This window comes from Arvicanthis niloticus, chromosome 1 (assembly GCF_011762505.2).
Source record: "Arvicanthis niloticus isolate mArvNil1 chromosome 1, mArvNil1.pat.X, whole genome shotgun sequence".
In the NCBI taxonomy this organism is placed as follows: domain Eukaryota; kingdom Metazoa; phylum Chordata; class Mammalia; order Rodentia; family Muridae; genus Arvicanthis; species Arvicanthis niloticus.
The window spans coordinates 88,042,366-88,055,108 of record NC_047658.1 but is presented as its reverse complement, the minus strand read 5'-3'; the positions used below and the strand labels follow the sequence as shown (position 1 = coordinate 88,055,108).

The 12,743-nt window shown below is 40.8% G+C and overlaps 1 protein-coding gene across 1 annotated transcript in view; it reads right to left on the bottom strand.

Annotated features, from left to right (window-relative positions):
* The window catches only part of Uqcrc2 (ubiquinol-cytochrome c reductase core protein 2), a 26,570-nt gene extending 13,827 nt beyond the window's left edge, over positions 1-12,743 (bottom strand). The window contains exons 1-7 of the mRNA XM_034507773.1: positions 12,349-12,743; positions 9,985-10,068; positions 9,733-9,882; positions 7,245-7,309; positions 6,167-6,223; positions 3,989-4,113; positions 1,679-1,776 (exon numbers count right to left, since the gene is read on the bottom strand). Coding sequence (XP_034363664.1) covers positions 1,679-1,776; positions 3,989-4,113; positions 6,167-6,223; positions 7,245-7,309; positions 9,733-9,882; positions 9,985-10,068; positions 12,349-12,381 — 612 coding nt within the window. The 5' untranslated portion in view covers positions 12,382-12,743. The remainder of the gene's footprint in view (positions 1-1,678; positions 1,777-3,988; positions 4,114-6,166; positions 6,224-7,244; positions 7,310-9,732; positions 9,883-9,984; positions 10,069-12,348) is intronic.

Below are 12,743 nucleotides of genomic sequence, written 5' to 3'. Positions count from 1 at the left end.
GCTTTATGAATTATGATTTTTGAGTAAGTACTATAGGATAGTAGACACTGAATTACAGATTGGTAGGTCAAACAAAACTATATAGTTTTCTAATCACAGACTAGAAATGAGAAACAATACTTGAGTCAATACCTAGAAAGGATTGATAATTCCAAATTTTTCTTTGAGAGTCAGAAAGCTCTGTGGACTCAGTTCTCTCCACCTTTATCTGGTCCTGGGGATTGAACTCAGGTCACTAGTCTTGTGTGACAAGTGCCTTTACCCATTAACTCATCTTTCCAGACGCTCAAAATTTCTGATAATTAGGGAAGAATAGGTGGTAGAAGTGGGCAGTAAGATTATGTCCACCTACCTACACACTTACAGCATGCTTATCTGTGCACCAGGTACATGCTTGATGCTGCAGAAAAGGGCACAGGATTCCTTGGAGTTACAGACAGTCGTGAGTTACCATGTGGGTGCTAGGAATCAAACCTGAGTCCTCTGGAAGAGTAGCTAGTGCTTGTAACCTTTGAGCCAGCTCTCCAACTCCAATAGTCAATGTTTCTTGCTTTAGAAACACAGTTCTAAGGCATACACTTGTCTGTGACATAGGATAAATCTGGCCTGCTGGCCCAGGGAGGCTGGTGTGCTAGAAAAGGTAAATGAACAGTGCTGGGCTAAAGCCCGAATGGGAAGTAAGGATGTGAGGTTTATTTCATACATAAGAGGCACTACATTTTTACTATGACATTTAACCATTAAATTATTTAAAAAGTATACACACACACAGAAAAGGCTATAGAAGAAAATATACCAGGTATTAACATTGAATGCTTTTGGCATATAAGCTAGTTTTTGTTTTTGGCTCAGTCTTCTCCCTGCATATTCAGTGCACGTGCATGCGTGTATGTGTGCGGTATGTGTACATGTACAGAGATCAGAGGAGAATGCCAGGTGTCCTGCTCCATCTCTCACTGTCTTATTCCTTAGAGACAAGGTCTCTTACTGAATTTGGAGCTAGGTTTGCAGTCCGAAAGCCTAGTGATTCTCCTGTTCCTGCTCCATATTGCCAGGCTACAGGTCCCTGTGGCCACTCTTGGTGGCAATTACATGCATATAAAACTCAGATTCTCTTGTTTGTGCAGCAGGAGCTCTCACACACTTAGCTACCTCTCCAGACTCACAAGACAATCTCATGTTCATTTTGCTTGTTTTAGATTTTCATTTTAGGACCTCATTGCTCATAAAAACTTTTTTAGTTAAGATATTTAAAAACAAAACAAAACAAAACTGTTCAGGGCTGGAGATATGGCTCAGTGGTTAAGAGCACCGACTGCTCTTCAGGAGATCATGAGTTCAAATCCCAGCAACCACATGGTGGCTCACAACCATCTGTAATGAGATCTGATGCCCTCATAGGGTGTCTGAAGACAGCTACAGTACACTTTGGGCCAGAGTGAGCAGGGCCGGAACGAGCGGGGCCAGAGCAAGAGGGAGAAGGGAAGAGAAAAAAAATACTGTTCAAAAAGAAATTTAGTCAAAAAACCCCAAATACGCCGGGATGAAAAAAGCAGAATAGATTTCTTAAGATTAAGAGTTAATACAAAACCCAACAAACATCCTCAAACAGCACGTTTAATATAATGTGGTCTGGTGGTTAGGAGTGAGCATTTCATAACATAGCCCCATCACTTACTTCCTCTGATGTTATCTTCCCCATCCTATAGTCAGGACAGTACAAGGGATTAGCCAAGGCATTCTTGTAGGCAACATCATGCAAGTTTTCAATGATACCTGAAAGATAAACAATGGGTGCTAAAATGTATCGATGACTACAGTATTTTTAAAAGATAGCAACAAACTGGGCGGTGGTGGCACATGCCTTTAAGCTCAGCACTTGGGAGGCAGAGGCAGGTGGATTTCTGAGTTCGAGGCCAGCCTGGTCTACAGAGTGAGTTCCAGGACAGCTAGGGCTATACAGAGAAACCCTGTCTTGAAAAACAAAAACAAAAACAAAAACAAAAACAAAAACAAAAACACCAAAAAAAACCAAAAGACAGCAACATGCCTATATAGACTTGAGACTGAAGTTTCCAGAGACTTGAAATTTGTTACTACATAACTTATAGCAACTTTTAAAGTTGTGCCTGCAGAGTACAAAGACAAAGGAGAGCAGTTGTCGCTGTGATACAACAATAATTTATTTAATCTGAATCTGACTTTACTCCCGGGTTCCCTCCCTGGGTGATGAGAGAGTTGCCAGGACACAGGGAGCTATGAAAGCAGCGAGTTATTGGGAGTAAAAAGCTACTCACCACTGACATGGACTTACTCTTTCCTGGTGCCCTGGCACTGTTGCACCTGCCTTCTGGGTTCTGTGCCTTTTCTGGAACTATAGCCCCTATATCTGTTCATTATTTGGGCATACCTCCTGATACTAAGCACTGTGCTAGTTGCTAGAAACATGGAGAGGAGTCAGATACAATGGCTACTCTCAAACTGTTGAGGGGAAAAATTATGAAATTGTTATGAGTACACTGTTAGCAGTAAAGTGTGCAGCTGGGCACATGGAACGACAGTGGTTAATGAAAGAGAGTCAAAGAAAATCTTGGAAAAGTCTTCTACAATAATTAAGTCCCAGATGACTAACTTGTTAATAGTATAAAACGCAGAGGAAACAGACAAAGCAGAGTCTGATTCAGGGCCGGGTAGGGTTGGGGAGTCAGGGATGGAAAGAGAACACACAGGAGCAGGAACAGCTAGAAAGGCTTTGCACAGTCTTTACTGTTAAGAAATGTAAGATGTTCAAGGGGATAGGTGTGTATGTTTAACCTAACTTAAACATTACAAATGTAAACAAGTATCAAAACATACATGGTTCCCATTAATAAACATTATTTTTTGCATATAAATAATTATAACAAAACCTAAGAGAAGGAGGATGGGTCAGATGAAAGCTATAAAGGCTAGACAAGAGTTTTGGACTCTAACTCACAAATTGTTTTTAAAAGATGTTCACTTGGTTTTCAAAGCAGAAAGGTCACTGGCAAGGAGTCAGAAGTTGGACTAAATAGTAACCCTAGGGGAGATGTGAGAGCAGCCAGGACATGTGACAGGACACGTTTGGTCAGACAAAGACAAAGACTAGACCTCGATGGTGAGAAGCAGCCAGTTTGGACAAGTATGGCATCCTTTCTACAATGTTGCTGTTGACCACATTCCTCTGTGACACAAGTATCACCGTGATATATTAGCCACACAACCTCTCACTAAATCTCATACAGGTTCTTTCTTCAGCGTCCTGCATTTGGTCCCCAGTGCACTCAGAACACTACAACTGGCTCCTATTCTGGTCCACATGCTCACTTTTGCTATGTGATGTCTTAAAGCCAGCAGTGTTTGTATACAGATTTGGTTTGCCAGCTGTATCTGTTAAGATTATATAATCAAACATTACAAATATCCAAGCAAAAAAGTTATTTTAGAATTATGGAAGTTATTTTCTTAAAATTTTTTGAAAAACAATTTTATACAAAATATTTTGTTCATGTTTTTCCTACTCAACTTTCTAGTCTTTCTTTAAAAACAAACAAAACCCAAGAAATACACATACACTTTAACAAAAACAGTAATCTAAACAAACAAGCAAAAGACTAAGAGAAAACATGTGGGATGTGCTTTGGAAGGACCCTGTAAGCGGAGTCAGTGACAACGGCTACAGTAGCTGTCACAGTAGAAGCAGCAGAGCCAACTGCTGCTGGCTTTGTTCTAAGCAAGACAGAAACAAAACCAACACAGTGAAGGAACAGATAGCACAGCATGGACAGTCCACTATCAATCTGCCTACTATCCAGTGTGGAAAGCAACAACAAAACAAACAAGACTCTTCAATAGAGTGCACCTTGGGCGATATTTTCAAGTCCATGTAAGATTTTCTTTACAAGTTGGATCTTCTCAAAACCAGTATCTTAGAAACAAAGGAACGGAATCTGCAAAATGTACTTACGAGTCTGTGAATTCTGAAAGGCAACAGCTTTATCAATCTTTAGCTGAGATCGAAGGGCAGCTACTTCCCAACGGCGAAATTCTGGTGCTGTGGTGACATTGAGCAGGAACTCCATCAGGATTTCACTACAGAAAACCAGTGAAGAGGTACAGGCCATACATTTATGCTGGTGTTATGACACATACTTTTAATCCGACATCTGGTAGGTGGAGGCTGGAGGACTTTTTCTTCTAGGCTAGCCTGGGCTTTGAAATAATACCTTGTTTTGAAAAACCAAGGACTTGGGTGGGAGGGAGCTCAAGGATAGAATACTTGCTTGGGATTCCCCAAGGCTCTAGGTCAGGGGTTCTCAACCTTCCTAATGCTGCAGCCCTTTAATACAGTTCCTCATGTGTGTGACTTCCCACCATAAAATCATTTTTGTTGCACTTTATAACTGTAATCTTGCTACTGTAAATCATAATGTATTATCAATGTAAATTGTAATATAATCAAACATTGCAAATATCAATGCAAAAAAGTTATCTTAAGAATTATGGAGTGTGGTTTTTTAAAATGTACTTTAAAAAAAAGATTTATTGATTAATTTTATGTATATGAGTACACTGGAACTGTCTTCAGACACACCAGAAGAGGGCATCGGATTCCATGATAGATGGTTGTAAGTCATCATGTGGTTGCTGGGAATTGAACTCAGGACCTCTGGAAGAACAGTCAGTGCTCTTAACCACTGAGCCACCTCTCCAGTCCCTGGAATGTGTTTTTTAATTATTATTATTTTTTTACTGAAAAACATTTCTTATACGATATGTTTTGCTCATGTTTTTCTCACCCAACTTTCTGTTCTTTCTTTCTTTTTAAAAAGAGAATAGTAATATAAACATCTGTGTTTCCAATGGTCTTAGGCAACCCCTGTGAAAGGGTTGTTTGATCGCCAGAGGAGTCATGACCCACAGGTTGAGAACTACTGCTCTAGGTGATCTCCGGGACCAGAACATAATGTTAAATCAACATTTAAGATATTAAACTGTAATCATATTAGTGGTTAGGAGCCTAATTAATACTAGATTTGTAAATAATATTCCAAAGTAAAAGTCTAAGATCACAGTGACAAAGTAAACTAAGTATAGCTTAGTCTTTGTTTTAAAATTTAAGTTAGCATATAAAGTTTCATCGTGGCATTTTTAAACCCATTTTTATTGATCCTCCTCCACCCATCCTCTGTTCTTTTGCCCCCTTCCACTTGTACTTTTCCACAGCCAGATGTTTCCTTTCTCCTTTCCTGTCTCAGGTGTTTTACTCTCCCCTGCCTTCTGCAACACCTTATGGTTCCCTTTCCAGTGTCACGAACTACACTCACACACTCCTACACACATACACAAACACTAAAGGCTAGGACTTGTTGAGAGAATATGGCATTTGTCTTTCTGAGTCTAGGTCACCTTCTTTAATACAAAATTTGTATTTTTGTTTTTATAACGTGTGTGTGTGTGTGTGTGTGTGTGTGTGTGTGTGTGTGTGTATTTTAATTTGTTTTTGCAGTCCAGTCTTTATCCCCCTCCTGGTCTACCCTCTGACTGTTCCTCCTCCTATACCTCCTTCCCACCAACCCCCACCCCCAAGTTTGTATTTTTTTAAAAAAGCATATTATTTCTATTTTTATTAATTTTTTTAGATTTAAATAAATTTTATTATGTATATATGCCTCTGTATAGGTTTATAAACTTGAGTCAAGGACCTGTAGACGCCAAAAGAGGGCATTGGATCCCCTGCAACTGGAGTTACATGCAGTTGTGAGTCTCCAGATGTGGATGTTAGGATCCAAATTTTGGTTCACTGCAAGAGCAGTATGCATTCTTTTTTTTTTTTTTTTTTTTGTTTTTCAAGACAGGGTTTCTCTGTGTAGCCCTGGCTGTCCTGGAACTCACTCTGTAGACCAGGCTGGCCTCGAACTCAGAAATCTGCCTACCTCTGCCTTCCAAGTGCTGGGATTAAAGGTGTGTGCCTCCACTGCCAGCTCAGCAGTATGCATTCTTAATCATTCACTAAACTGTCTCTCTGGTTCCTATGTCTTTTTTTAAACTGAATTTTTTATTTAATATAATAGTAGGTTTTATGTGCACTATTTGTCCCTAGTATCCCATAAAAGCAGATATTCTAATACATGCAAGTACTTACATATCATTCCGAATGCCTTCCACAGTGTATGCCATGTTTTCTCTTGTTGCAGTCACACTGAATTGAAAATAAGTTATAGTGAATTATCTGAACCAGAAAACACTATATATTTAACTAAAAATTTAAAGTATTTTTTTAAAAATGGAAAATAAATTCACCTTAAAAAGTAATCAAATTTTGCCTCATGGATGAACCCCAAGGACCTTTTGTTAAGTAAGTTACTAATGAACATAGTTTATACCATTTATTCAAAGAACAAAACGACAGCAAAATGTAAAGCTAACATTCCAACAAAAGGACAGTCAAAATCAGAGAAAACAGGATGGCGGCCAAGGGCAAACGGAACAGGAGGTCACAGCTTATTGGGAGAGTTGGAGGTCACAGCTTATTGGGAGAGTTGGGAGAGTTTCAGCGAAGTACAACAGTGAAGTTCCAGAGGTGGATGGAGGCAAGGATGATCAAATGTCACTGTCGTGGAATCCTATATACACATTTAAAGTGGCAAATTTTATGTTCCACATATTTTAAAATGAAAAACAAAAGGGCAAATACTCAAGACTCCTTTGCAGACTTCTGATAATAATTCCCTTATTCTTCCCAACTCCACAAACCATAACCCTAAGTATACTGTCTTTAAACTATACAGCTATACAAGTTAATTTCACTTCTTAACTGCTGTGTAGTTAGGAAGTGAACCATTAGAAAAAAAAGAAAAAAAAAAGAAAGAAAGAAAGAAAGAAAGAAAGAAAGAAAGAAAGAAAGAAAGAAAGAAAAAGGAAAGATAAGATCAAGGCTACTATTCTTTATCCATTTCCTTGACCTGGACTTTTAGTTTCCAGTCTTTAAAAAAATGAACACAGTTTATGGTGGCCTCGTAGTACCACACTGCTAATACCGTTTCTGGTTTCTTTTGGGGAATAGCCTTTTTCTGATGGATTCCTGGAACTAGAGTTATAGTAGTTGTGATCTGTCTGACATGGGTGCTGGAGATCCAACTCAGGTTCTCTGCAAGAACAATGTGCCTATTTAACTCCTGATCCGTCTTTCCAGCTCTATTTCTTGTTACTATTCAACACACCTTAATTTACCACCAACTGCTTCAATTCCACGGGTTATCTTGAAAGATGAAGCTCCTTTGGTAGTCTTTAAAAAGAAAGAATGCTTTTGTTAATAGTTCTTCAATGTCCGGTCTGTCACACATCACATTATATCAAAATTTATTGTCTTAAGTGTTATTAGCAGATCCTAACAGAACTTTACTAGGTAGGTCCTAACTAACAGGTACATTATAATCAGAATTATGAGATTCAACAGAACGCATTGCATGTATGTTTACACACACACACACACACACACACACACACACACACACACACACACTGTTGTTTTGTTTTTCTGAGACAAAGTCTCTTTACATAGTCCAGGCTGGCCTGTAACTTTTAAGCAGGTCAGGTTTATCTCCAACTCTAGAATGAACTTTCTTGCTTCAGCTTCCCTGAGTACGGCAATTATAAGCCACATGCCATCACACCAGGCTTAGATTTTAATTCAAAATACAGTGTGTAAAAAATTCCACTAGCAAAGCTTAGCTATAAGCTTACTAGACTTTTCTATTCTAAAGAGACTTGTGTACTGGTGAGACTTCATGGGTGCAGCTTCTGGCATCACTAGGAGACACATCTCACAGCAAAGTCTGATTCCCTGACTCTTACACTCTTTCCATCCCCTCTACTACCATGTTTCCTGAGCCTTAGCTGCAGGAGTGTTTTGTAGATATATTCAACAAGGACACCACCAATGGCCACGTGAAAGAGGCAGAGAAATCCATGAAGCCTCAACCCTTCACAAAGAATTACTGGCAACTGAGAAAAGCTGGGAGTGGGATAGAAAGCCCTCCCTATGGAAGAGCACAACTGGTTGTCCAATGACAAATGGTCAGCCCTAAAAACATGCATACAAGTAGCATATGGACTGAGTAGGTTATATTTAGGAATATATATATATATATATATATATATATATATAGACAGAAATGTATATAGTAACAATTAATGAAAAAAGAGAACATGAATTTGAAGGGGAGAGGGAGGGTACATGGGAGGCTTTGGAGAAAGGAAAGGTGAGAAATATAATCTCAAAGGAGAAAGAGAGTCAAAAAGAAAGACACTTATATATGGGAAATTACTATTTTTCCAATTTTTGGTACTTTCTATTAAAAACAAAAAAGGTTGCATCTCCTCTACTAGTTTCTTTATGTTTTAATACCAATATCCAGTTGGATAATAACAATTGTCTGTGACCAATATCCTGTGGTTTCTCATTTTGTATTATGAGATTTTACAGGGTTAAACAATAGCCCTTCACAATTCATATCTACTCAGAACCTGGAAATGTTACTTTATTAGGAAACAGAGTTTTTGTAAATTATAAGGTCAAATCATATTGGGTTAGCAGAAGCTCTAAATCCATTATGATAGGTGTTCTCAGAAGAGGACACCCGGACACAAGGACAGAAGGTCAGCTAAAAGACAAGAGAAGCAGGTACTGAAGTGATGTATCTTTAAGCTGAGGAATATAACGAACTATCAATAAACACCAGATGCTAGGAAGGGGCAAGGAAGGATTCTTCCCTACGGAAGCATGGCTCTGCTCATGCCTTGACTTAATATAACACCTTGGCTTTCAAGTCTTTAAAACTGTAAGATACATTTCTTGGAGTTAAGCCACCCAGTTTGTGTAAATATGACACAACAGCTTAAGGAAATAGAGGGACATTTCTTTCAATGTTTTGCTTTTTTTTTTTTTTTTTTTTTTTTTTTTTTTGGTTTTTCGAGACAAGGTTTCTCTGTATAGCCTTGGCTGTCCTGGAACTCACTCTGTAGACCAGGCTGGCCTTGAACTCAGAAATCCGCCTGCCTCTGCCTCCCAAGTGCTGGGATTAAAGGCGTGCGCCACCACCGCCCGGCCAAGCTTTTGCTGTTTTATTAAGACAAGGTTTCGTGTAGTCCAGGCTAGCCTCAGCCTGTTGATCCTCTTGTCTCTATCTTCTAAGTGCTTGGGTTACAGGTGTGAACCTCAATGCCTTTATGCCCACACACACACATTCATAATAGGCCAGAAGAAATTGGGATGTGTTTTCTGAAGTTCTCTCTTGAGATGGCGTCTTTTCTCACTGAACCTGAAGCTAGCTCTTTGGATCTGCCTGGTATGACAGTAACCTTACAGGATCTGCCTAAATCTGCTAAGGGCACAGGTATGCATGGCTAGGACTGGTTTCTTTACATGGGTGTTGTTTTTTTCAAGACAGGGTTTTTTCTGTAGCTCTGGCTGTCTTAGAACTTGCTCTGAAGATTAGGCTAGCATGGAACTCAGAGATCTGCCTGCCCCTGCCTCCCCAGTGCTGGAACTAAAGGCTTGCGCTGTGACCACCCGGTTTTTAAAGTCAGGTCTAATGCCTGCACAGCAAGGCTTTACTAAATCATCTCCTCAGCCCCTTATATTTTGTCTTCTCTACAGGCCCAAGATCACACATCATTTCCAAACATTATGGTAATAAAGACACTTACCAAACTAGATGCAAGACGTAGTAAATGAGAGGTTCCCAAGTTGTTGGAGTCCTCATACCTACTGCCTGCTTTAATGAATAAGCTGATTCTTGACAGAGGAGCATAGTTTTCCAGAGAAGCAATCACCAAACCATTTGGTAATTTGGTAAACTGTAGTTAAGACAGAAAAGAGATGTGACCAATGCCTGTCTTTAATCAAGGAGTTTAAGTAAATTGGATGTGGGCTCCACCAAGCTGCTCAATGGGACTAACCTCAAGATCCTGAGGTTGTAGAGGCACTCCTCCAGGGGCTGCTGAAGTTTTAACCTTTGGGGCAACTTTGAGGGAATAAAATCTCTAGAAAACAAAACAAAACAAAACAAAAACAACAAAAACCAAAGACAGGTTATGTGTGTGCTCATGAGAACAGTCCATTACATGTAAAGCAAGGCGTCAGCACTACCACCCACACAGTGACTTCAAGTAAACCTCTGCCTTCATGGGAAGTTCTCACAAGTAACATTCAGTCTACCAAACCCATTTTCCCCCCTGTAGACAGTTCTTTTCTTTTCTCCCCTTCCTTTTTGAAAAAAAAAGTTTGCAATGTAGCCCAGGATGACCTTAAATTCAGGATTCCTCTGGAACTACAGGTTTATACCACCATGCCTGGCCTGAAGCATTCTTCTACCAATTTGTGATTTATACAGAATAATGAGTTCTCTATAAGCTTTGTAAAATACTTTTTTTTTTTTTTGCCTTTTAATTACTTTATTAAAATGTCAAGTATTCCTTCTGTTAGTGATGTTTTCAAAGTTTCTGGACAGCTGGATTGTTAACACCTTAAACAGATTTCAGCACTCCACTTCCTCCATTTGCCAGTCTCATTTATTTCCACTAAAATCACCTTCATCTCCTTCATCACTTTAAGGATCTTTTCTCAATGCCTCTAACATCCGCCCTACATTTTCATCCTTCCAGGTGCTGTACTAGGCATATTCAACCAAGAAAGTGTCTTAGCTTCTTCAGACAAATATCTACAGTATCCTAAAATCAACAGCAAATTCTCAGTATATGTAATGTATATGTAACTTGGATGATGGATCTAAATGCACTGACCACACACACACACACACACACACACATTTATAAATTATACACAATGGTATAAAGCTAGTACGACATTCCAGTTACGTCTAGGGTTCACAGGGTTACTAATGACATGCAAGTAAATGCATTTTCATGATGCTAAGATCCAGTAACATGTTGCTGTTCTTTGTCAAATGTACCCATAAAGTTCTATAATGCTCCTACTCGGCATGACCCAGACTGCTGCATACTAAACACTAAGTTATTAGTGCTGGGCTAACCTGGCTGCTGGTTTTCACTTGTTCATAGAATTACTCCTTTCCCTTCAGTCCTGTTTGTAAATTATGAATCATAGTTAACTCTGTACCATCATTATTTTAGTTTGCTGGATATGGTGCATGCAGCCACTTGTGATTTTTTTTTTTTTTAAAAGCTGTGACTGCCCAAGATGCAATTCCATAAGAACCAAGTATAACAGCCCACGCATGAATAATTCACAGTTCCACTTAGGTGCTTTTGGGTACTGATGTTTAAAAATGTCTGCTTCTTTTGGGTTCCTTTCAGGAAAGACATAGCTCTCAACTGTCATACAATTTCTACTTTAACAACATACACATCAATTTAGTCTCATGGAAAGTAAGTCCTGCTCTCGAAGGACTCTTAGCAATTGGTTTGTCTACAACTGTAGCCTAAATTTGTATAATACATATATATAAGTACAAAGCACAAGGAAGCACCATGCCCAGGCCGGGTGCATCACTGTCTAGTCTCTCAACACAGACACGGCTGGCATTTTGGAGTTGTAATTCTGTGCTGTAGGGGCTGCTGTTGTATGGTTGGATGTCTAGCTGCACCGCTGACCTCTAGATGCTAGAGGCACCCTCTCAAAAGGTGCTTACACACAAAAAGCTCCACTTGTAACCCGCTAATAGGGCAAATTAGTCCTTGCTGGAAATCTCTTGATAACTATTTCACAGCGATAACGTACTGACACATGAGGTACTCCCCCGCCCCCCGTGACAACTACATAATTTAGGGCTAGGAAAGAAATCTGAAGAAAGATCAAGAGCCCCTTCTGGAGGAAGCTTTTAAACAAGAGACCGAGAAAAGAGCAGGTTACGGAATGCCGGGACGAAGGTACTGAGATAAACATCGCACCGCATTTGTGCATTTATTATACTCGCAGGCATTGGGGAAACTGATGCCTCAGGATAAACCCAGGAGCAGAAGTCCCTGCTGCGGAGGCAAGTGGCTCGGGTGTCGTTGGCCTCCGCCCTACCTGCTTCTCGAGTGACCTTCAGGAATCTCCCGAGAGCCGTTTCTCTGTCACTCTCAAGGCTACCCTTCTCTCCGCCTTTCCCGGTGTTAGCTCTCTCCTGCTCACAGGACCCGCTGAGCCTCCCAGGCCCCAGCTCGCTGGCAGCTCGCTTGTCCGCGGGGTTTACCTGAAGGGCAGACCCAGGCCTGAGGCCAGGGCCGCACACTCCGAAGCCAGTCCCCGAGTGGCGGACAAGCGTCCCCAGCCCTGCCCCACGCGCGCCCCATACTCACCGAGAAGGACCCGGCCCTGCTGAGGAGCTTCATGGCTCTGGCAGTTGCCCTTTCCCACGGTCACCACAGCAGACAGCAAAGCAAGATGGTGTCGGAAGACCAAGTTTCCCGGCGTGCACTGCGAGCTTGCCCACGCCCCCTTGGCTGGGCGGCTCTCTACGCACGCTGTGCTCCACTGCTCCCGGAGGCGAGACGATCCCTGCTCCTGCTAGTGAGAGGCTAGAGGGCGCCTAGGCGCGCATGAAGCTTTTTTAAAGGTTATCCTTTCTGAGTTCTTTTTCTGCAGGAGACTGGCAGCCTGTAATCCCAACTGCGTCTGCAGCCGTCACGGTCACCCTAGCGGCGCTGGACTCTAGCCTTGGACTGTCCCGTGAGTCTGCGCCAGTCCCGGACTC